Genomic DNA, 26,160 nt, shown 5'->3' on the forward strand with positions numbered 1-26,160 from the left:
TTTCTCCAATTCAATATTTAGTTACAACTGCTGAGGTACTAGAAAAAATTAAAGTATTCTTTTAGGATGGAAAGATAAATCTTCTGAGGACAGAATACTTTGTGGTTAGTCTCAAATCCAGTCAAACCAGAGTGATACTGCCTTGTAAAATGATCAGAGTAACTAGAGCTGATGCAGGAAATCAGCCATCCTTTTGGCAGAAAGACTCAGTTTCATTAGAAGTTTTTTCAGTACTTCTGCATAATGGGTTGAGACTGAATTAAGCAACAAGCTGCACCAGGGTCAAAGATGCTGTATGTGGGCTTGCCTTTTCCTGCTTTCAAAAGGTGCAGCACAAGCAGCAATAGTATGGCAGTGATATCTAGAGTCTGCAGATTGCAGTAGGAATTTCAGATCACCTGTTCTGCAGAGTCATCTGAAAAAAGTCTTCCTTCTCATGCCCCAGCTCTACCAAGATTTGCTTTGAAACAAGCATGAAATACAGGGTTGGTGTAAGAAGAAGATTTACACCTACGTGTTTGTGTAATAAAACTCTCATGTAGCTTTTCTTTCTGCATCTGCTAGAACCTTTCTTAGATTCCCTAATTAACAATTATTCTTCCATACCTTTTCAGGTCTTGGGTCTTTCTCAACACCAACAAATGCCCATTTATTTTAGAGTCTGCTGTCTTTACAGATAAAATGCTTCTGAGCTGATAGCTTGTGTGTTTCAAGCCAGAATGAGTTTCCCTGAATAATGAGTTCATTTTGGGAGACAGTGACAGTGCCTTAACCTTAACAGATAATTGTCATGACACTAGCAGGTGTGCTCTGTAGTGAGGAAATTTCCATTTCAGATAGCAAGGCTTTGTGCAATATGTTTCTCTTTCAGTTCATCTTACTCAGACCAGTGTCTGACTATGTAACACTGTCCTGGTCACAGACAGAGCATTAATCTCCTATACAGGGTGTGACGGAAACATTTCACCTTTGTTGCTGCTTTTGTTCTTACCCATCTGTTTGGTAAAATTGGTACACTAAATCCTCGCTAAATTGCTCTTTCATGTATTTTCAAACTGGGCTGGAAAAAGCTGCTGCTGTGTTTTATCTTATTAGAACGTGCATACAACCAACACAGCCCTAGAAGATGCTTCCTGTTCACAAAGGTAAAAAACTTGAAGCTAAGGAAAAAAAAAATAAAGCCTTTGATTACAAAAAAAATTCTTTAATTTACCTACTGTTATTCTAGCCTAAGACTTGGGAGTGCTCATTGTTACTTAGTTGAAATTTATTATATTCCCAAAATAGAGCTAGCTCATAAGGTGAAGCTGAGCGTCATAGTTCAAGGACCAGGATCCTAGTCAGTAGCACAGGATTCATTTGGAAGAAATGTTGGACGTACTTCTCGGTCTCCCAGAACTGAGTATCCAGTGTGGTTAGAGCTTTTTATCCTTAGATTTAGCTAAGTTCTAAAATATAGTTTGATTGCTTGATGTTCTGCACTGAGAGGAATTGTGCAATTATAAAGTGACAATGAATTTGCCATTTTTAAAAATCTGTTTAACAAAGCAATAAATAATGTTGTATTTTTTTCCCTAAAAGTGGCTTCTCAAGACAGTATTATGTCTCTGCCCCAGATTTCAGGTTTTATTTTGTGAGGTGCTTCATGTTCTCTAATAAAAATGAGAGTGCCGAGCGAAAGATAGAAAGCAAAGTAATAAAGCAAACTTATGTAAACAGTATCTTTTTATTAGAATATTCCTCAACGTAGTGTTTTACTTTGCAATGCTGAAAAATGTTCCCAATTACATTTTCATCTTAAATTGTCTGCATAAAATGCTACAAACACTTAGTTTTCTTGCAGTAGAAGATTCCCATTTTTTTTCCTGCAAGAGCAAGAGAAATGTCTCAACGTCTGATTTCACTGGAGTTCAGCACTTCCCCCAGACACAAAGCTAGAAGTTATATAGCTTGCTTGCTGGTTCTGTTTACCATTTCTGAAGAGGGTCTTTCTACCCGATAGAGATGAGAGACACTGGTTCATAGATTTCCCGTCCAGTGATTTCTCTTCAACAGCTCAGTCTGTATGCATTGTCATTTCTCCTAATGTTTTGGAAGCTCAACTTCTGTCATGTACCTGCCTTCATGGAATCACAGAAATGTTGGTTGTAAGGGACCTTCAGAGGTCATTAGTCCTCCTTGAGCGTCCTGCTCAAGATAGGACTTCTGCCAACACTAGATCAGTCAGCCAAGTCTTGGAAGCCTCCAGGGATGGAGATTCTGCAACCTGAGTAACCTGTTCCAAGGTTGCAATACCTACGTAGCTAAAAGATTTTTTCCAGATGTGAGGATTAGAACTGAATTTACTTGAAAGCATTTGTCCTGGTAATTCCGGTTTTAAAAGGCAAATTTTGGATGGTGGAATATAAGGGGTTTAGATGCCATAATTGAAATTGTGGTTTCGTGATGGTCAATGGCAAAAGTGTCTCAACTACAATAGGTTCAGGATTTTCATGTATGCGTTTGTATCAGATACTTAAGATTATCCTTTCTTAATAAAAATCTTTGAGGATTAATATCTATACTCAATGTGTGCATGTAACTGATATTTTTTTTCTGACCTGCTTTCTTCATATGTTTTGTCACCTGACTGAGATCACTTTATAAACAGATAAGAAACTCTGAGACACAGGCTGAAATTTGTGCAGAGTTAGCAAAGGGATAATTCCATGGGGCACATCTACTTTCAAATTCTTCATTATTGGTGTCACTGCCTTCAAGGTATTTAAGGTTAAGACTACTCAGACATCCCTTGTCCAGTATCTGCGCTATTCTTATAAACTCTAGATGTTTAGAGTGAAATTGAAAATTATTTCAATTTATTTCATACCTAAACTTAGAGTGGTTGGGGTTTTTTCCTACTGTTCTATGCATTGTTCATCAAGAACTACAGATTTCTGTACTGTAATAATAGCGCAACCAAATGTTACGTGTTCAGGTGTTAAGCTTAGTGCAAGGTATCATTTGTAGTGTCTCTGGCAATCCACCAGAGAATAATTCTTCTTCCTCTGACTTTTATGAAACAGATTATGTGGATATGACAGCCAATAGCTCAGGCAGTAAGAGTACTGAAAATGTGCTAATGAAGAAAGTAAGGGAAAAGGATTTTTAGAATATTTTCAAACCAATTTCTTTTTTCTTGCTGGACATGGGGGACACAATTTGTCCAGGCACAGTTGCAACATCAATATGACTAAATATCAGGGGAATCTCTATAGTCGAGGGGTTTACAGCTTTATTCTTCCAGTAGTTCTGTGCCTGTTATTGCCTCAACTGAAGCATATTATAACTTTTTTCTTTTTGTATTCCTTGTCTTATTACTTATTGCATCCCAAATAAGGTTTCCATTCCCCCTCTATTTCAAAAGAGATTTGGGAAGGGGGGTAAATTTTCAGTTTGAAATGCTAAGATTTATTAATAGCATAGAGTTACAAAACAGAATTCCTGCAGATAGTGTTAAAAAAACATCCCCTGAAAATGTGCTTCATGTACTGCTAAAATAGCAAGTGAGTATTTCCCTTTGGGGTTTTTGCCACGAATCAATCATTAGTGTTTAAGAATTAAACATGATACTGTAGTTGGCATTCTCCCTGGCCAACTGAATGTGTTCTGTCCTTAAAGTGGATTTAGTTTCCACTGTTCTTTTCCTGGTATCTTAGCTGGCAGCAAAGTAGGCAAGCTGCCATGCCACTGGGCTAGGAGTGAGCATGTTCTTGTGTATTAGATCAGCCTTATTGACTTAAAATAGTTGTTAAAATGTGAAACTTCTTGAAATGTGAAACTTCTATGTTCAGTATTAGTCCAAGCATGTTGATTGATACCAGTGGCCATTAGAAGTCTGTGGTTGTGGAATTTGTGCCAGAAAACTTGACAAAAGCTATGCCAAGTAAGACAGCTGCTGCTACACATGCCTGGTTTCTAACAGTACTAACTTTTCAACCCATATGTTTAGAGGTTTTTCCACAGGGCATATTGATAGTACAGCCTGAACCCAGTGATTAGTGTGCTTGGGAATGCAGGTCTCTCTGATACCGGGGCTGGGGGGAGAATAAGAAGAAAACAAAAGAAGTATTCTGAGAAGTTACCCACCAAAAATCTGTTTTAGCCTGGTGGAACTTGAATACTTGGGGAGGGCTGGGATTGAGAGATGGGGAGAGACAACAATTGAGACTGATTAGTAATGTTGTTTTTCTACTTTGGGGGGGGTTAGGTTCAAGTAGAAATGTCAAGAAATAGATATTCTTATATAATTCTGTATTTAAATTTTAATTTTTCATGTGATCACATATTTTACATTATATGTCCATCTTTTATGCCATGAAAAGCAGAAATCTATGAAAAACTGTTTTACCTATTTTGTTGTTGCTGCTGTTTTACAGGAAGCTTTCACAAAATCTCCTCATCTTTGATTCTTAACTTGTCTGAGTCTTGTCCTTACATACGCATTTCTGAAAATGAAAGTTAAAAGCAGCTAATATAAGTTCTTTAAAGGTCAAAACTCAGCTAATTCTAACATATATGTTTTCAGAGTTCAAGTATGTCTTTGGTCATACCAGATATACCAGATGTTCTGGTATATTTATCAAGTCTGAATTTTTGGAGAGCAGGAAAACCCACTGTGTGTGTATTAAAAAAAAAAAAAAAAACCACAAACAAACAAAAAACCCCTTTATGAACCTGTACTTCTAACTGTAGTAATTTTACTTTCTTTTTGCAGAAGTTATTTACTTTAAAATTTCTTCTACAGAAAGGTTTTCTTTCTTTTTTTATGAAAGGTAATGCATTTTAGGTATGTATTCAGTACATCAAAAATACATTTTTCACAGAGTTTGTAGTTGCGAATAGACATTAGAACATCTAGTCTGACATCATGAGTTAAGCAGACCAAAAATTTCATCCAGTTGTGTTAATATGGATCTCAACAGCCACACTGAATATGGTAAGTAAAGCACAGAAATAAGAAAGACCTGTAGTCTTGACCTGTAAAGGTCAAGAAATAGAGAAAACATAATTTCCTTTTGTAGTTGTTTCAGTAATTAATCATCATCATTATTATTGAAAATGTGTCCCTGATTTTTAATTGAATTTACCCAGGTTTACCATCTGTCTGCTGGCGGGGTTGTTTTTATACCATTTTCCACTATTACTGAGGATCACAAAATAGCTGTAGCATACCAGAGAACCAGAATAAAATTATACTTTCCACTTATTCTCAACATTAGCTCAGTACAACATGTCTGAATTGTCCTTGGGGGCTGCCCCAGTGGTACGCTGAGACAAAACCCACTCTCCAAGCCCGCCTAGAAGCCAGATGGACTTCTCTCTGGGGTACACGAATGGAGGTTTAACTGAGCAGGCTCAGAAGTTTTCTGCAGCGTTGGTGCAGTGTTTCACAATTTCCATGTAGTAGGCTGTGCACAGGCTGCTGTATTCTTCATATGGCTGACAGAACTATCTACGAGATGTCTCTCGGATGAGGACCACATACGGGGATCTGAGGTGGATGGATTTGGGATAATCCTGTACTTCTATCCTCTCCCGAAATTCCTCTGAAGGATTCGTGTCTCACTGTTAGGCTTTATTTCCAAGCTTTAGCAATGGCCAAATTTTGCCATTAGTAGCTTTGCCAAGCAGTACCACATTTCTGAAGTACATACCCTGATACAAACATTACTTTCTCTTTGATACAAGAAAGGCTGTAGTATCAAGCCCTTAATAAATCGTCTGTCACCTTTTTTTGTGGTGATTCCTCCCTTATTTGATGAAACAGTGCTACTGATAATGGATGTGAAGAAGGACTGCAGAATCGTCTCTTAGAGTTAAGAAAATTAAAATTTCTGTGTTAAGAAATTTAGATTCAGACTTATGAGAAACCCAAACTTCACACCCAATGGCAAAATTCAATTTGCATTTGATGAGATCTCACCCCAGGTGCTAAAATGATGGTGTATTGGGGATTTGTGTAGAGCTAGGAAGCTGGTAGTAAAAATTCTTACAGAAGGAAGAGCTTGCTTGCAGAAGTAATATCACCAGCTGATATGTTGAACGCTTTAATTATGGTCACTGCAGGCACTTCAAGCTCAGCAGAAATTAAGTTGATGTTTGCATTGTTTATCTAAGAGAATTCATAAGGGAAATAATAACCAGAAGTGTGTTACTGCAAAAATAGGTGATATAAAAACACAATGGAGAAATGCTCAGTGTTGGACAATTCTTTTGAGATACATTGTTCTGCAAGCTGAACTCAATTTAAATCTAACTTAATATTTCATTGTCTGCCATCTATTGTTTACATCAAAAATTAAATAACTTGAAGGTTAACTGCTAATTGTACTGTGATGTGACATGATAAATTTAGAGCTTGGAAGTTCAGAGCAAAGGACAACCACTGGCATTCCAAATCATACTGTCCTTACAAGCGCAGAGCTTTCAAGCTGCTTAGGAGTGTGGTATGTATGATTATTTTGTTTCTTCCAGGTTTATGACATTTGTTTTATAAGTCTAAGCATGTGTCTAGAAATACTGCTGCAGCCTAGGCTTAAGGAAAAAAGAATCAAGCTTATAGAGGGAGGATTCTAACAGGGAAATACAACGATGCGATCTCTGCTTTGGAAGTGTGGTGTACTCTGTGAAAGGGTATTTGCCTAGGCAAAGGGGTTACTTCTATGACAGACTGATCAGCGTTTTATAGGTAGCTCTTTATGGAGAATGCTACAGTTTAACTTGTAAAATTCATGGTCTTTCTTGTGCTTCCTCTCATTGACAACAGAATTAAGAGAACAGATTCATGGAGTGGGTGCAGTAAGTTATGGAATGTAGTTTCACAGACTCTGAATTTATCTGATATAAAAAAAAGTCACTACTTTATATTCTAATACATTTTCTCTTTACTATACTATAAATCTTTGTGGTGGTTTTGAGCACAGCAGTTAATGAGATATAATTAATCTCAAAGTCTCTAATAAGACTTTAAAAGGAACTCATGTTATTTGGATCTATAGACTGTATTTTTTTTTTTATTCCTAAACATTTAGTTTTCCCTTTTTAAAGAGATGGGAAAAAAACCAGTGGTTTTCTTTTTTCTTTTATTTGTCACAAGATACTTATTGTCTTGAACTTTTCCCGAATTTAACTCTACAAATGTGATGTGTTTCTGGAGCCAATGTACAGTAAAAGCTACTTGCAGTGAAATTATTAAGTATCTGTTAACAAATGCGGTTGATGTTTAGTTCCCGCTAGTCTATGACAGTATGCCACGGGCATTCTTGTCAAATTTAGTTTATTAACCTCACTGAAAACTAAAGAAGCTATATTTGTGATTGATTTGAAGCAGCAGATATCCTCAACAGTGAGTAACCTTTCCAATTAACAGATAAATCTCCCTTTTAAAATTGCATGTTTCTTCCTGAATGTTGGTCTCATTCTTTCTGCGTTTAATATATTCACAGCTGCACGACAAGTGGTTGTGTATGGCAGCCTTAAGTATCTTCAGCTCCCATAAGTCGTAATATTGTAATTAGTGCCTCAAAGGTTCAGGCCATTTGTATGATACCATTTTGTGTCTGGCTAAAGTCAAATGGAAAGACTGGATTCTCCAGTCCCTGCTTGGGGAGGGGACATGTGAAGTACGGGGAGGTAGGCAGCATGTATGTTTTTGTGTCTCTACCCGTAGCCTTGTCTGTGTTACTTGCTGACTGCCTCAGGGCTATCCTAACTTACATCTAGCTGTCTGTTTACACCTACATTAACTCTTTTCAGAAAGAATTTCTTTATCTCTTGCTTTGCTGGTTACACAGTTCCTAGCTTTTACAGCCAATCTAGCTTGAAAATTCCCTAATTTGGCAACAAGATGGGTACACTGCTGGGATCTTCTGCCATTCTGTATGTCTACTCTGCCTTTCAGTACGCATGAGTGACTTCATAGCTTTTGGAACACACTTAATGGATTAGCTGAGCTAAGCTCACTATATGACGGATGCAAGGCAAAGACCTTGTATTTCCCATGCAGGTGACAGTAGTCCCAATGGGTCATTCTGACATCCAACGATAGCCTTAGCTGGCATACGTACTGTTCTTTCTTTCTTTACTCATGGGCAGAAGCCTTGCTTTGGCTGATAAGAGTTGTAGCACACAGTCCTGGAGGTTTGTAGTAGTTGGCTTTTATAGCTTTGAATGCCACCAGTAAAGGCAGAGTCTGTCCATGTATGTCAAATCTCAGACTTTATCCTGTAAAGAGCAGAATAAGGACAACATGAGAACTCAATTTTGAAACAATAGTCACGCTGCTTTGCGCTTTGCCCAGAAACTCATGTTAAGTCATGGTATGCAGGTAGAACATGCAGTAAAGTGATTAAGCCTGTCTTGTCTTAGACAAACCCACTTTCCACCTAAGCACTTGAACATAAGGAAATTTCTGTTTCAGGCATCTACTTGCACTTACAAAATGAGACACCCATGCTTCCATATGATTTGCATTTTTGCTTTGTAGAGCTCTCGTTCATTCATTGTTTCCTTAGATATTTATTCCACACTCATTTCGGCCATCACCATTTTACGTGAGCAGTAGGCAAGACTGGAGTTTTTACAGCTTCCATGTATGTGCACACACAGACACACTCTGTTGGCCCAACGTGAGTAATTAATCTCAAACATATAAAACTTCTGACCCGTAGCTAATTTTTGAGTGCTTGTCTATAACTTTTAAGACAAACACATTTAGAAATAATAGTAATTTAGAGTAGCCACATGAGAATAATTTAGAGTAGGAAGAAAAATACTGAGTTTTAATTATTTAATGGTACAGTATATTTTTTCCTTCTGTTACAAGGCATATTTTTAATTCAGAGTTGTAGAATTTAGCATATCTTAACTTCAGCTAATGTTTTTCCAGTAATAAAAGCAACTTCATATTGTAAGTACTCTAATGGAATATGCTGAAAAAATCAGCAGCCATAAAAGAAATTACTATGTATTTTACATATCAATTGTAAGAACTGAAAGAAGGCGAAAGAGGGATTTCCCTGAGGAATGAGAACAAGGATTTTACATCTGAAAGAATCATTTCTAGTTTAAAAGGGGACTAAAAGGTTTAATAAAGTGAATACACATAGTTAAATAATTGCTAGAGATTAACATGTCTGTAGCGTTAACGTACACAGATTAATGTATTTCAAAGGTTGATTAAATGTCCTCAGATTGCTGTAGTTCTCAGCTGTCTAGAAGAATGTACCATACCAATCCACGAATCCATTCCGTGCGTTAAGTATAGTAGTGTGTGTGAAGATTGGGGTCTACTGGAGTATGATATAAATACATTATGAAACTGAAGAAGAAATCCACAAAGGCCTTTCTGTCTGTCAAACAAACCATTCATACACTTGCATCTGTGTTAAGTGAATGAGAAATGCAGTCAAGAGTTAAACCAGGTTTCATTGTGTGTACAGACTTCAAAAGTGTGCTTGCTTCTATAAACCCTCTTCTTTCCCATTTGGAAATGAAATTATGAATGTTTTTCATCAGCCTCATTTGGATTTTTCAACTTTGTGAACTTCATCTGTGGCACCTGGGTGCTCACAATACACAAAAACTTTGGACTGTATCATGTAAGGTATCAGATGTAGGTGACTGACAGCAAACTCGAACACAGAAAACTTTCCCATTTTTTGGGTTCCTCTCTTTATCTGATGGCATAGATACCTAACTCATCTTCTGTGCTGCATGGACACTGTGGACGAGGTCTTGGACTGCAGACCAATGTAGACTGATAACAACTTCCCCTCCTGATCTGACAGTGGGCCTTTCAGTGTTTGCCTTCTTTTTTTGTTCTTGACATGAACATCCTTGTTTTGCCATGGATTTCTGTACTTGGGAGACTATTCGCTATTTTTCCATGGTGTGAGCATGGATTTTTTACATGTCAAATTTACTAACAGTAAATGTGTTTTTTTCCTGAAATACTGGATGAGCGTACAGTCAAAGGAGTTCTATCTGTAAAAAATTGAGAGCAAACTTGTGAGTTTTTGAGCAGAGTGCTCTGTTAGCAGTACTGATCTTGGAATTCCTGCATAGTGGTGGATTAGTTGTGAGATGAGAATACTTCAGGGAAGCTAAGGTACAGCTTCAGCTAAGATACAGCTTTGGCTACCGGCTTACTCTTAATATTTTTCTTCTAAGAATAGAGGTAATTTTTTATAATTGCTGTGTGTTGGAAGTGGAATGTATCTCAATAGTCTGACTTCGCTGAGCAATTGGAAACCCCTATGACGTTTTCAAATCGCTTAGGAGAAGAAAAGAATAATATTTCAGTTTGTGTCTGACAAACTTTGTCTCTTTCCTAAGTTGCTGACCAGCAAAGAAGAGAGAGACTGAAAAAGAAGGTAGCCAGGTGTGAAAAGGAACTGAGTGTGGGTAAAGCTGCCTCCCGATCCAGCTCAAGAGAGAGTGGAAGGCTGCTGCCATCCTTTTTTGGAAAGGTAGGTATTTTAACTTTGTTTAGCAGATATCATAGTCTACTTGCCTCCCATAATAACAGCTGATCACTGCTGTGCAGCAGCTCTAGAGGGAGGGCTGGCATATTTCAAGCAGCAGAAAATAGACAAGGGTCTTCCTGGCCTCTGCCCAACACCAAATGCACGTCTCGGCCTTCTGATAAAGATGGCAGGTATCTGGATGAATAGTGCTTGTGGTAAATTCAAGCTCTAGTTACCCTTGAATTCTCTTGCTTTCATCTCAGCTGAAATTCCCAGTCCTCTCTGTCACTCCAGAGCTTTCTACCGTTTCCTAAGGCAGAACTCTAGTTACCACTAACCTTCCTAGCAGAAGAATTGAAACTCTTCTATTTTTTTTTTTTTTTTTTTTCCTGTACCCAAAGTCCTACTTTGGAAATACGTTTAATATCTAACAGTATACTACATGCTCAAATTGCAGTTATTGAAAGTGAAAATAGTACTTAAGCCATCAAAATATGTGCTTTTCTGTCTATATACATAGGTTCACTTATTTTGGCTGGCATTTCATCCAGATATGTGGTGTATATTTCCAAATAATAAATAAATAAATAGCCTAATAAATTACATTCTCTTGTTCATCACTGTAAAGGAGCAATTGCAAGTTAAAACAGAATGATGTTTTAACTCTGATTTTAACAGCAGATGCTTCATATGTTTTTTAAATATCTGTAGAGGTAGAGAACATTTCCAAGTGGTACAGAAAACTCACTATTAGTTTCCTTCTTGTGTGACTGGTTTTTGCAGCAGGCAGTCTGAGTGTGACCTTATTGCAGTGCAGAGAAATAATGCTTTGAAATTCAGTACGTGGCTCTTAGTTATGGATGAAAGCACAGGTGTGCATAAGAAAAGTGAGGAAATGTCATATTTAAAATCCACATTTTATTTATTAATACCATTTCTGTCTTTCCATATTATTTTCTGCAAACTGGAGGCAGGAGAAAGTTCCTTAAATTATTTCATCGTGAAACCAAGTAAAGTGTGCTTAAAATGTTCACTGTGCTTAAAATAATTACTGCATAAATTCTCAATTTTAAAATGAAAAGATACACTTGTGGTCTTTAATATAGTATTATAACAGACTGTCACTTTTTTCCTTTGTTTTAATCTTTTGCAAAACAAGGTCTTTCTAAAATAATATCTGTCCCAGTTCTTCTAATTACTTACAGGTGCCTTCCCACCAACTTTTGTCTTGAAAGTGGAGTCTGTATCATGCCAACAGAAACTGCAGCTTTCCTTATGTTTGCTAGACTCAGGGTATAATTCAACAAACTGTCTGAGTTTGAATTTCAAGTTATCAACTGAAAAGTATATTTTAGAAAGTGATGTTGGGAGACTTGCCAAATTAATGTTTAACCACACATAAAAAGTAATTTTTGGATATAATACTTTTTTTGCCTCTAGGTTTCTTTTTTAACTTTACAAATGCAAAGAGTAATCTTCACTAAAATACTATTTGCCACTCTGTTAATCAAATCATTGATTGCTGGACTTACAAAATGTGTTTCACTGTAGTATAAACAAGAACACCAGTGAGTCAGTAAGAAGTGAAAATCTGTATGTGAGCCTTTTGGTGGAAGGGTAGGCTGTAATTGGGCTGTCGTATTTTTGTGCTAAAAATGAAGCCCTATTTAAACTTTACTTCATTTGCCACAATATACATTGATTTCCTATGCTTGTTTATACACCAAGGGAGGATTCTTCTACTTCAATGATTAGATGTCCTCTAATGCATTGTGAGGATGTTAGCCATTCTAATTGTATTTCTCTAGCCATCAGGATATAACAATAGGTGACAGTTGGAAAACAAATTCTGAGGATGCCTATTAAAGCATATGATAATGTAGAGGATTTTTGCCACACAGTAATCATATTATTGCTGTCACTGTTGCCATTAGGAAAAAGCTGATTATACATCCTCTATTTGTGGAACTGCTCCAAAAATTGTTGTGTTGAATCAGGATATTCCTGGGTTGGGATGAGATTCAGCACAAATTTGAAGCAGTCAACCTTGGAATACTCCAGGTTTCCAGGGAGGTAATGGCAAGAGTGGAATGTGGTCCTGTGCTTAATAAGCATCTTACAACATTATAGGAGGAATGTAAGAAAAAGAGACAAGTAGAATTCTCCTGGCTTTGCCACTGTTACATTTAAATGTAAGAATACAAAAGTTAAAAAAATGACTTTCATAATGCATAATTTCTTGCTTAATAAAATGTGGCTCCTGTAAAATGTATATCAATTTAAGAGTAACATACATACATATATATGTATATAAAAATATAATAACCTTTGTAACTCTGGCAAAGTCAATGTCTGACTAGATTATAGGCTAAATACATGCTAACCGGCTTTGATGTATGCACCTGACTTTCTGTTTTCAAAAGGCTTCATTCATTAGCATTTACTTTCTATGCATTCTGGTAAGTCTGGTGCCTTTATTTCATCACTTTCATTTTTCATGTAGCTGCATTTATTATTATTTAACGCTGCAATAGAGCACAGAAACTGTTTTCAATTGAGACTGCTTTGTGCATGGTAAAACCAAAAAGAAGTAAAAATAATTCCTCTAAATTATATAATACGTTACACATTTCTTAAAACCTTTGTGATTTAGTCAGTGTATTTTATTACACACTGAGCCAGCTATGAAACTGAATAGCTATAATGTGTCTTGAAGCTGACTGGCCTGCTCTTTGCCTGTTTTGTACAAGGGTTTAAATGCACAAGAACAGTGAATTCTTTATCTGTTATATCTAGTTATAAATGCAAAGTTACTGTAATGTGAGAATCTGCTATGGTATGTAATGAACTGAGAAAGTTACTTCTGTTGTGGTTACCTAGATTTCATTACTGACTTTTTGAAATAATCAGTTATTTTAATCAAAGAGTATTTTGATCACAAAGATAAACATACTCCATCTAGAGCTGTGGGTTAAGATGTTATGGATGTTTACAGTGCGTCATGCATTTCTCTACTTTTAGCAGAAGACCTAAGTGAGAAGCTAAGGAGTAGGCTCATTTTCAAATGGCACAATGGAGCAGTCTTTGGATGGGATTGCTAGCAACTAAATTACTTCAAGGACAGTAGTTCATCTCACAGTCAAGTAGAGGAGCAGGGAAAGCATAAGATGTCCTGGGGACAGCTGTACTTCTCTTCTGCTCCTCTCTTTCCATGTAGCGTAATAATGATGGTTGACACCATGTATCGTGGTGGGTTCACCCTCAGTAAGTTTGCAGACAACACCAAGTTGGGCGGGAGTGTTGATCTGCTCGAGGGTAGGAAGGCTCTACAGAGGGACCTGGAGAGGCTGGATTGATGGGCCAAGGCCAACTGTATGAGATTCAACAAGGCCAAGTGCCGGGTCCTGCACTTGGGTCACAACAACCCCATGCAGCACTACAGGCTTGGGGAAGAGTGGCTGGAAAGCTGCCCAACGGAAAAGGACCTGGGGGTGCTGGTTGACAGCCGGCTGAACATGAGCCGGCAGTGTGCCCAGGTGGCCAAGAAGGCCAATGGCATCCTGGCCTGTATCAGAACTAGTGTGGCCAGCAGAAGTAGGGAAGTGATCGTGCCCCTGTACTTGGCACTGGTGAGGCCACACCTCGAACACTGCGTTCAGTTTTGGGCCCCTCACTACAAGAAGGACGTTGAGGTGCTGGAGCGTGTCCAGAGAAGGGCAACGAGGCTGGTGAAGGGTCTGGAGAACAAGTCTTCTGAGGAGCGGCTGAGGGAACTGGGGTTGTTTAGCCTGGAGAAAAGGAGGCTGAGGGGAGACCTCATCGCTCTCTACAACTACCTGAAAGGAGGTTGTAGCGAGGTGGGTGTTGGTCTCTTCTCCCAAGTAATTAGCGATAGGACGAGAGGAAATGGCCTCAAGTTGCGCCAGGGGAGGTTTAGATTGGACGTGAGGAAAAATGTCTTTACTGAAAGAGTGGTGAAACATTGGAACAGGCTGCCCAGGGAAGTGGTGGAGTCCCCATCCCTGGAGGTATTTAAAAGACGTGTAGATGAGGCACTTAGGGACATGGTTTAGTGGGCATGGTGGTGTTGGGTTGATGGTTGGACTCGATGATCTTAGAGGTCTTTTCCAATCTTAATGATTCTATGATTCTATGTGTGAAAGTTAATCAAAATAGGATGATAAACTACAGATATGGATGCTGAAAGGGCTGCTAACTTTGTGTGTCTTTGTGAATATGTAATTTTTAAGCAAGTATTTAGAGACTTACTTAGACTAAAAGCTTGAGGATAGATAAGCAGCACATTTGTGGGTGGCCACTCATTTATCTGTGTCCTGGTTTCGGCAGGGATGGAGTTAATTTCCTTCTTAGTAGCTGGTACAGTTCTGTGTTTTGGATTTAGGATGAGAACAAAGTTCTCAAAGTTGATAACGCACTGATGTTTTAGTTGTTGCTAGGTAATGCTTACACTAGCCAAGGACTTTTCAGTTTCCTATGCTCTACCGACTGAGAAGGCTGGAGGTGCACAAGAAGCTGGGAGGGGGCACAGCCAAACTGGCCAAAGGGACATTCCATACCATGTGACGTCATGCTCAGTACATCAACTGGGGAAAGCTGGCCGGGGGGGCCGCTGCTCGGGGACTGGCTGGGCATCGGTCGGCGGGTGGTGAGCAGTTGCACTGTGCATCACTTGCTTTGTGTATTATTATTATTATTATTATTATTGTTATTATTGCTATTATTATTTTATTTCAATTATTAAACTGTTTTTATCTCAACCCACGAGTTTTTCTCACTTCTACTCTTCCAATTCTCTCCCCGATCCCACCGGGGGGGGGGGGGGGGGGGGGGGGGGGAGGGAGTGAGCGAGCGAGCGGCTGTGTGGTGCTTAGTTGCCGACTGAGGTTAAACCACAGCAATCTGTCAGCAAATTACTTGTATATACTCCTTCTTTAATGAATTACTCTAAGTTTTCTCACAATAGAAAAGGCTGTTTGACACAGCCTGGAAAATACCATGATATCTATGCATAGAATGCCACTACCATGTAGTCTTTCCAACTGCTGCCAGGGATGGGAAGCTATATCCTAGTGAAATCCCTAGATTTTTAATTTTTATTTTTCTGTACAAAGCTGATTTGGGTTTTTAAACATTCATCTGAGTGATTCAGTGGGTCAAACTGCATGAAGCTCAATATGACTTATCTCTGAAGCAAGAAAACCTGAATTGAGCTGACCATGAGTAAAATCTCTGATTTGAGCAAGACTTGATATTTCATATCCCATGTTCAGATAATCCTATTAATAGGCATTTCTGGCTGGTAGTGAAATTTTTTTAAAGAAATTAATCCATGCCAAAGTTGGAGGAAGGCTGCTCCATAGGAGGGTAAACTTTCTTTTAACCATTTGAAGTATGGTTGCCATTGCCTTGACTTTATCACCTTCAGCCTGTTTTTTGAGACTTTTTTGATTTCTTAAGAATGACAGTTATGACCATCTGCTTGTGTGTATGAAATACAGATTAGGAAACACCATTAACTGTTTCTAATCTCTCTTGTTAATTTTGTATGCAGCACACATGCATGGCTATGTGAATTGCCTACTCAAATGCTTTATATTTAAAGATTTATTATACTGTTATGATATTAACAGTCTGAAGATGTATTGTGCTTGAATTAGTTCTGTCAGAATGAGAGATGTAAGTGACTAAAGAAAGCAGGAGAACCCTCTGAGCCTCAAAGAAAGATGTTTTCATCAGGAACGTTCAGTACAGATTTCCTTTCAGGCTTCTTAGTGACAATCACCTCTCACGCTGGTTGTTTGAATTAATACATTCCATATGCATATTCAGTAATACCCCTTATTAATAACATCACAGTATTTGATGAAAGTAGGAACAGACCACATTATACAATTGAATACCACACACGCACACACAAAAAAGGAAAGAATGTAACAGGAACATAGTTTTGAATGAGAAAAATGGTTATTGTTGATGCCAGTGTGCAAACTGATTATATTCATACAGGTCTTATTTGTTCACATATTTGTGTGCATTTTCTCTCTTGCCTTTCTCAAGTCTTAACTAATTATCGAAGTGTGTAATGAAATGAACAGATGACATACAAGGGGGTTATGAGAGCGGCAACTGTTAAAGCAGCTTGTCGCTTACTACAGGAGACCTTTGCTCTGTCCAGGCAGTGGAGAGCAGGCGCTCGGCCCACTTAGAGCAATATTAAAGTGGCTTATAAATGGAGCTGTCTCCAGTTAAAAGAATCAGACGCTCATTTATTACAAAATTGCAGCTTCTGTATCTTGACAGTGCAGTTCATAAAGTGTCTCTCTGATCTCATTTTATGATGGTAGATGAACTATTCTATTGGAAGACCTTTTCATACAAGAACCAGTTAATTGCAAGACTAAATTCATCTTGGTGTGACTTCAGTGACCGCAGTGAGAGGTGCCTTTGGACCTTTTATGTGAAAACAGATTTAGCAAGCTTTCTTTCAAAGTTTGTTTTTTATAAGGCAGCTGATATCTCGGTGGCTTTTGAGTTGAGAAACTAAACTTCTTTTAGAAAGTAAAAATAACTTAGAGAGAAATCTGGACTCTTTCTCTGTGTTACTTCTCTTGCCCATCAGATGACAGCGGTATGCTTTGATCAGTTTTTACTGAACTTCGTCTTCCACAGAGTCCATGAAGATTCAGGGGTCCTCTCTATACAAGCTTGCTGCAAGTAATATTCTGTTTACCCCAGTTTTGTGACTAACAAAATTGAAGCATAAATATGTAATTTATGAAACCTTTTTAAGGGGGTTATTACTGCTGAAATGTATCATTGAGTAAATTTGTGTCTTTCAAAACAAGTCACAGTTGGTTGAATCAATAGAATAGGAACATATATTGGTAAGCAAGATAGATGTCAAGATTCTTGACTCCAGATTACATTAGTTACAGTTCTTGATAGTGCTAATGTCCAAAGCTATGATAGTTCCATGGAGTAATATTTTTTTTTTAATTGTATGTGAAGAATAGAGCTAAATATCTTTCAATCGGTGTGTTACTGCGTATTTGTAGGCATGTTTTTGTCATCTTTTTTTTTTCCCCAGCTAAGCATCTGATGTTTTTATAGATACAGATTAGAGAAGAATATTAACATACTTGCTTACGGTTAACTTGCCTATACCAACACAGGTGTACAAAGAATTTTCTGAAAGCTCGGTGACAAATTGCAGACAAACAGCATTCTCTGACACTCCTTAAAATCTTTTTGAAGTCTCCAACACAGTTCCTTGTTCCTGATATTGTTTCTTTGTGTATCCGAAGGCTGAATTGCCTACCTGTTTGGGCAGTAAAGCTTTACCCTAGGATAAGGGCTTCAAAAGACATTCTTCTTTCTCAGTACTTGAATGACTACATCATTCAAGCCACAAATGTGGCTTGGGTTTGCAGTTCTGTCTAGTCACTACCTTAGCTACTTGGTCTGTTCTACTTAGGATACATTTGAGGAGGAGGAGAAAAGAACTGCCCTAAGCTTCCTCATAAATAAGGAATGCTTAAATTTAGGATATTGCCATGTTTACCCTGTACCTTTGTCTTGTTTTAGGATCAGCTCAACTGCTTCCAAGGAATAGAACATGTGGCTTTCAGGAGGTGTAGTTCTGTAATTGGCTAATATCACTTAATATCTTTTTTAATTATTATTTTCTATATTGCAGGGCATCAGTCATCATATGTTCACAAATGCTTCTACAATCTGATTTATATTGCAGCTTCATGAACTGTTTTAATCACTGAGAGTAAAAAGTATACAAGAAAAATTAAGCTGTTTATAATACATACTGAAGGGTATGGAATTGGCTTTTCAAAACATCTATATAGGTGGATTCTGAAACTTTCCAGTCTTATCTGTTTTCTATAGTGCTGAGCTACCACTGCAAGTACTTTATATGCAAACAATCACACTGGTAAGCCTTATTATACTGCTTGCTAACACAGGCATTTGTTTGGCATTGTTACTGCATGTTATCAGTTCAGCATTTAATTATGCTGTAGTAGTAAAATAAAGTTGGCTCACATGAGACACCGTCAAGAAGGGCTTATTTTGGCTCAGCTAACTAAGAAAAAATACCTCTTTGCATTAAGCATCAGCAACTACGGACATTTTGGGGTACTGGAATAGAATAGATAAGTCTTACTGATGTGGGAGAAAATTGTGTGGAATTGTTGTGAAGGAAATATATGGTATCAGAGCAGTGTGATCTGTGACTTAATTTTGATGGTAAACTATCTGCATTTTTTAATATTCCTCTAAATAGCATTTACTACATGCCACAAAATGTATATTCATCATCTTGAGTTTTAATTTAAAATATTAAGTGGCTCTGAAAGGGAAAAAATGGAATAGTGTAGATTCAAAGCAATAACACTAGCAGTGTTATGAGAAAATGCAGCATTTGTACAGTAAGAGTCATATTGCTTAGGACTTTTAAGAACACCTTTTTTAGGATTTGAATGATAGACTAGAAAACCTATGTATATTTACAAACTATACTACGAATTACATAGGTTAATATTTTATACTATATACTACTAGTTCACTAGTAATATATTACTATCCTATACTATATAAGTAGGTTACAATGTCATGAATTTTCAACAAATGTATAAGGATTTCCAAGTTTGGTTGTTTGGATTTTTTCCCCTCCCTACCTCCTCCAGTAGGAGACTTCAAAAGTCTCACAAGTATTGATTATATTGCAGAATTCCCACAGGTGCTTTCTTTTACAGTTGATTTTGCCGCTTTTGTTGGCATTCAGTCCATTGTCACTTACTGGTGGGGAAAATCACATGTCCAACCTTCAATCCACATCTTAATCACCTGATTATTTTCAAAAAGAAGCGTTCTTGAGGATTTTCTCCAGGTTTATATTGTGCTCAGGCAATGAAGCACCACTGGAAATCCACGCTTCAGTGTTAGTTTCTCAAAATAATTTCTACATGGATTAATTATAAGATCAGGATGGGCTGCTGGGTGAATCTTCTCAACTGGCAGTTAGGGTTGTATGTCATAAATAAATGCATATCACAGCATATGTTTAAGTCATATCATACTGGATCCACTCTTTCTCAGGCTTTCTATAGGGCAGCTATTCCTTCAGTGACTTCAGTAATGGGATGCTTCTACTTAATAGTTTTTACTTGTTCGATAGAAGCATAATAGAGATGAATGGAACACATATGGAAATCAACTTCCCCTCCTCCCTTTTTTCACTGCAGAGCTTTGTGGCCTGTACAGGTGTCTCCTTATATTCCTGTTCTTTGTTCAGATGGTGGAGGTACACCAACAAGTTAATCTCTGTGTTAGCCTATCTGAACCTAAACTTCAGGTTTGTTAGAACTCTGGTCCTTAATTGGCCTTAGAAATTGAATTTTCTTCTTAGGAAATGTCCATCTTGTATACATTCTCTTAAATCATGCAGCACTTAGTTGCTGTTGATGTGGAGCTATATGAACTGCCTGACTGTAAGGAAAGTAAAATAATTATTTTAAAAAGTCTGGCTAGTTAGTTAAAACTGAATTAATTTGGGTTTGTTAGCTGTTGGTTTTTAATTGGGTTTTCTCAGATGTCGTTTTATTTTAGCTGTTATTTTGCCTTGTATTATTCTGATTGCACGGTATGGCAATGAGATTTTCCAGAATAATACTATCCTCAGCTTATCTCCCTCAGTGTTGCAGGACCTACATGCAAGCACTGTCGCTGGGAGTTGTACTGCTAGGTAGTCTGAGTACACACAGTGTGAGTCATCTCTTCTCCATCATACAGTTGTGTGTAACAGAACTTGAATTGCATAAATAGTTATACGTGTGGATGAAATAAGTTAGTTTATACAAAATTTTGTTTGCTGTTAGGCTTCTGATTTAATATTCTAATTCTGCAATATGGCTGTCCTTGGAGATTGTAAAATGTCATACATACTTTTCACTGACTGACAGAATATTCAGTGGGTGGCTGTATCCTAGGTAGGGAAAGAATATACAACAGCTGTTTTGCTAAGATGTTTCCTAACTTTTCAGACACATTGTAAAGCACATTTACTAGTGCACATACCCTGTCCAGGTATTTATGCTTTGGAGTTGCAAATTTTTCAAAACTCTATGACAGAAATAAAATTTCTATTGAATTGTTCATTCTCATTTGACCAAAAAAAAAAAAGCTTAAGATTTCACTTAGATTTAGTTGTGTTTCTGTCTTGTTTTTGCCACAGTGTCATACTACTATTCAGGAATAACTTTGAATTTTTAAGCATTAAGATTTTTTTTTCAGAAAGCAGAAAAAATAGCATGGTCTTTCCAAATACCTCATTCTTTAACCTTTCTCAATGATAGACTTAGTTTTCAAGTTTTGATTTTAGGTTATCAACTGTTTTCTTATCCCTGGCATTAAAATGATATTTCTGATAATACTCAGCCCTTCTAAAATTGAATGTGTTGGAAAATTCCCCATCACCTTCCATAGGACAGATTTATGTTCATGGTCATCGCTAGTCTCTGGTGTACTTGGCTTCCTCCTTATTAACTACTCTTAATATTTGTTGTGGCGCTTCACTTCACTAACTTTTTAACTTACTCAGGACTTAAAAATAACCTTACAGATCTCAAAGAGAAAAAGAAGAGATGCATAGATGAGCTTTTGCTGTAAGGTTTCCCATTTTGTTTTGGTTGTCCTCCACATCGAGATTTGTTTGGCTAGATTCTATACAAAATAGATGGTTACTGAAAACTGCAATTAGGCGTTCTTACTGACTAAAGTTGACACCTGGACTTCAACCTGCATATGAAATAGACTTATATTGTGCTTCTTTTGGTGAGGAGTGAGTTAGCTGACCATAATATTAGTCTGAACCACACACTGCCTACATCTTACCTTAGTACTACTGATTTGTTTCTATTAGTTTGTTGTCTAACTAGTAGCCTTTTAACTGTATCCTTTTAAAGTAACATTGAATATGAGTTTGCTTCTGAGAATTGAAGTACATTTTTAAACTCTAATTTGTTGAACAGTTAAGAAGCAGGAGCAGTAATACCATTTCTCTACCATCACCTGAAATAGAGTATATCTATTCATAAACTCAGCACGTTGTTATCTGTCCCATTTAACTGTAGTAAGCTAACTACTTGCACTGTTGGTTTTCTGTAGCCTTAGAGGGAAAGTTTCACAGCTGTCTATGTACCTGCTGGGTTGAGAAACCCAAAGGAGAACAGGATAGAAACTTGACTGTGTCTGCTGGAGGACATTATGATTGTTTGTATTTATAGCAATCAGGATATTTCTCACGGAGCAGGATGCCATTACAAAGGTAACATCCTGTGTTTGTACAGCCCTACCACAGATGTGCATCTCCCACCTACAGGAAGAAAAGGGTCACACATGGAATAAACAGTTAGTTATAGTTTTCTTATTCTGTGTCTTAAACCACATTACAGTATTTTCCATGTTGGTCTGAGTTGAATCAGTGAGCGGTGCCCCGTACAGAATACACATTTTATAACGATAGCCGGTGTGTGATACGCTTTGAAGCTAATAGGATTTGGAGAGAGAGGCAACAACTCCACACTTGAAGAGAATACATACTATGAACTAGTCAGTAAGATAATTATGGATAATGTCTACCTTATTGGTAGTATGTCCGGGTGGTATGAACAGAACATACCCAGATAACATAATTTGCCTCAATGCAGTGATTCCTTGACTTTTAAAAATGTATTGAGCCTTTGGACTAAAATGATTAAAACTCTTGGTTTGATGTAGCCCTCGATATTCTGTAACAAAGCACCAATGTTTTGCTACTGAAGCAAACCATTTTCGTATTACTCTCTTATTTCCAATGACTAGGTTTTAAAATGTTAGCACTGGTGCTGCTCTGAAACCAGTTTGATCTTACAAAAATGGGAAGTTTTTACATAGAAAATACCTCCAAGTTGGTAACAGTAATAGCTGGGAGTACCAACTTGAGCAAAGCTGGTAACTTGCAAAGCAATCCAATCTTGTTTTAATTTTTTCTAGAGTTTCTTGGAAGCAGAAGACAAAGACGGTCTCTTCCCCGGTGCTCGGCAGGCACAGTACCTATCAAGAGCGCTGTCTCCTTACGGCGAGCATGGCTTGGTTCACTCCAGTCCAGGAAAATATGCCAGAAAAGATTGTCGGAATACATTTAATGCATCTAACTCAAACTCAAGTGTCAGTACATCAAGTACACCAAGAAAACGCTCTGGACTTTCATGCAGTTGCTCCACTGATAGTTTTGTGAGCATTAGTCGTTCCCAGAGGTGTCAAGGAAGCAACTCCAAAGTATGCAGTGGGGATCTTCTAGACAGGCACTCTGAATTCTTTACTGATAGCCGAAAACCTTTTACTCCACGCACCTTAATATCAGATGCTAAATCTTTCCTGTCAGAGTACAGGTATTACACTCCTGCTCAAAGGAAAAGGAAAAATCACTGCAAGCAGCATGTGGAAGCTCAAACACAGACCGATATGATCAGGTACAGATCATACAGAACAGTATCTTCATAAAAGCACCATGTTTTGCTCTCATTTACATTTGTATAAAACCAGAATAATTATTCTGAAATTATTCGAGATATGCCTTAACAAAAGCTAGAACAGAATATGATTTTCCTTTTTTCACTGCCATATTTTGTTGCCTTCTCTCTGGAGCAACTGGTTTCATCTATACAAATTGGATACAAAGTGCCACTAAATTCAAACTGTGGGATCTCACATCTGCTGGGGATAGTCGTTCCCTCTTTCTTTTCCTGGCTCTCTCTGGTGTATAGTTGTACTTTCTGTCTTCCAAAGAATTAACCACTATAAGCATGCAAGTAGTTCCCCACTGTTGCCCCTGTAGTCTTATACTTTCCAGTTCGTTAATTAATACATCATGCAAAGATCCTTCTTTTTTTTTTTAACTCTGGAATACAGCTCTTCACTGTCTTTTTATCATTTTAATTTAAATGCCTTCAGATGTATCCTATATGAAATATTTTATATAAAATTAATGTCCTTCTCTTGCATTGAACTCCTTCTTAGCAAATTAAACAGTTTTGATTTAGTTTTGTTTTTTACTGATACTACCTCATAAAGAGAAATCTTTTCTCTTTTGTGTCCTCAGTGCCTGCATGTCTAACTCTGTTTTTGTCCTAGAACAAAGTAGGAATTTCATAAGACTAGAATTATGATGGCTTTGGCTCCATATTGCAACTATTGATTTATTGGCTGTCTCTCATATATTTTCCTGGTGCACTTTTAATGTATAGGATCATCTCCATTCTCAATTCTGAACAATTATTTTGCATAATTTAGCTATCCCCTGTAAATATGCAGCCAAATAATGGATTTGGATCACCTATGTATGACTATTGGCATCCTTCAAAATGACCTATAACTTAGTTTTATTATGTGAATGGAAGTCTGGCAGAAATTTTCTAAACTGTCTTGAGACATTTTCGTACTAGGTCCTGTTCAGATTGATGGGAAACTTCCACAGTGGCACTGGTATTCTCATCCTGCATATTTTGAAAGTAGCCTTCTTGGAAATCTAATACATCTCTAAATTTTGTAGCTTTCCATCTGCAGACAAAGCGTCTGAGAGAAAAGTTATGACTGAACAGCAGAAGATCACATTGAAGGTAATACATCTATCAGTCATCTGGGTACTCTTACCGCACCCTTCACCATCATTTTGGAGTATATCCTTCATCTCTGCCACAGCAGTATACAACTGATTTAAGTTTCATTTTCTTTATTGTCATGAGATGAATTAGTTCTGTAGGGGGGAGAGAGTTTCAGAAGAACAAGTAGAAAAAATAAGAAAAAATATTGAGGCATGTGAAGAGATCTTAGGATATTACAAAACTTTTAAATTATTTTTTTTCAACACTTTTTACAAGTGCACTATCACTTAAATATCTGTTAAGGACATAGATAATTGGTACATTATTTTTCAGCAGAAGAAGGTACCTCTTTTTCAAGGATTTTTTTTTTCTTCATTTTTACATTGGATAACATATTCCATAAAGCCCTCAACAGGAAGAATTGGAACCAAGGAGTCCCTTCCTCTGAGGAAGCACCCAAACCAGCGGGTGGTGAAGTTTTCCTTGATACTGTTTGCTTTCTGTCTTGCTGAATGCATCTGGAATGCTTTAATGAAAAATCACACTACTTCAAATTCTACCAGGTCCTAGTATTTTTTTTGTCGTAGTCACAGAATGTTTGCACCCATTATTTTGATTTGAATTGCTAAGTGTTTGTGACAGTCGAATTTAGTTTTTTGGTTATTTGGTCTTTCAGAAATTGCCTTAGTCTGTGGTGGCTTAAGATTATTAAATTTTAAAGATGAAATGGAATACCAGCATCTTTGGGAGGCAGAGGGAAGCAGGCAAAAGACCTGAGTATTTCTTAAGACTTCAAATCTGAAGTTATTTTGTCTTAATTTGTACTAATATTTGGATGGAAGAGTTTGATCAGAAACTTACTGATCAGTTTGATCAGATCTTACTTTGTGCTTTATCTTGTAGACACTATCCAGACAAGTCCTTAAATGGCACTGTCAAACATAAGAGATGTACTTGAATAACTGTGGACTTTCTTCCTGAATAAAGGCTACAGGGTCAGACTCTTCATGTCTCTAGCTTAGTAAGGCAAATAATTATGCTTTATTCATTGGAGGAGAGGGGTGGGAGAGGGTATGTATTTATAGCTTTACTGAAAATAGGAGAGAGACCATCTGAATTGATCTGCATCTGCAGCTGACCTCATTAAGGAAAGCTTAAATGATTATTCAGAAGGCTTCACTCCAGTTCCATGAAGAACTTCTGATTTCATTTCAGAAGTGTCATATCTGACTACTTCTTTCGCTGTTGTAAAAGTGACAACAGTAAGTCACGTAGCTTTACAGTGGCCCTTTCAGAGTATTATCATTTAAAATGCAGGCAGTCAGCAACTTTACTTTCCATCAGTTTTGTGCAAGCAGTCAAGAGATGTGATTTAGAGTGCTGGTTCCTGTTTTTGCATACCAAATTTTACTCCTGTTGGTGACATCGACCCCCTCTGGCTTTTATAGAATTCATCTTTGACATACTTGTCAGGGGAGAAATGTTCCACATCTCCTGTTGCCCCTGACTAAAATTTTGGATGTCAAAGCTGATGACGCTTTGCTGCCGCGTGTCTCAGTTTACCCAAAGTTTCTCAGAAAAGACATAAAATTTGTAGGGCTGCTTAATCACAAATAGTTATTAGGTTCATTTTAATGGTGAAAGTTGCTGTGTATTTGCACTGATAATAAAGATTTTATCTCTGTTGTAGGCTGAAAATAGAAGATATACTGTGGATGTGCCTGAGAGAGGAATAGCTGCTTTTCCATACTCCTTCCTAAGGTGCCCGATTTACAGCAGGAAGGAACGTTTGAAGCATTCCTTCCTGCTTACTATACAGCTGCTTCTTAGGCCATAAGCCTTCACTACCATTTCTCTTTATAAGTCTCTTCTCACAGGACTTTTGTTTCGTTGGGTTTTTTTAGATCAATGGCCTTTCCCAACTTCAAAATTCATGATTTTCTTATGATACAGTTCCACTGGGAAGCCAAGTAAGA

The 26,160-nt window shown here is 37.5% G+C and overlaps 1 protein-coding gene across 4 annotated transcripts in view; it reads left to right on the forward strand.

Moving 5' to 3' along the window:
• The window catches only part of SPATA7 (spermatogenesis associated 7), a 46,442-nt gene that overhangs the window by 15,299 nt on the left and 4,983 nt on the right, over positions 1 to 26,160 (forward strand). For all 4 annotated transcript variants that reach the window (XM_076345242.1, XM_076345243.1, XM_076345244.1 and 1 more), the window contains 4 exons: positions 10,378 to 10,511; positions 22,575 to 23,053; positions 24,133 to 24,199; positions 25,875 to 25,945. In XM_076345242.1, coding sequence (XP_076201357.1) covers positions 10,378 to 10,511; positions 22,575 to 23,053; positions 24,133 to 24,199; positions 25,875 to 25,945 — 751 coding nt within the window. The remainder of the gene's footprint in view (positions 1 to 10,377; positions 10,512 to 22,574; positions 23,054 to 24,132; positions 24,200 to 25,874; positions 25,946 to 26,160) is intronic.

The sequence above is a fragment of the Aptenodytes patagonicus genome, chromosome 7, assembly GCF_965638725.1.
Source record: "Aptenodytes patagonicus chromosome 7, bAptPat1.pri.cur, whole genome shotgun sequence".
In the NCBI taxonomy this organism is placed as follows: domain Eukaryota; kingdom Metazoa; phylum Chordata; class Aves; order Sphenisciformes; family Spheniscidae; genus Aptenodytes; species Aptenodytes patagonicus.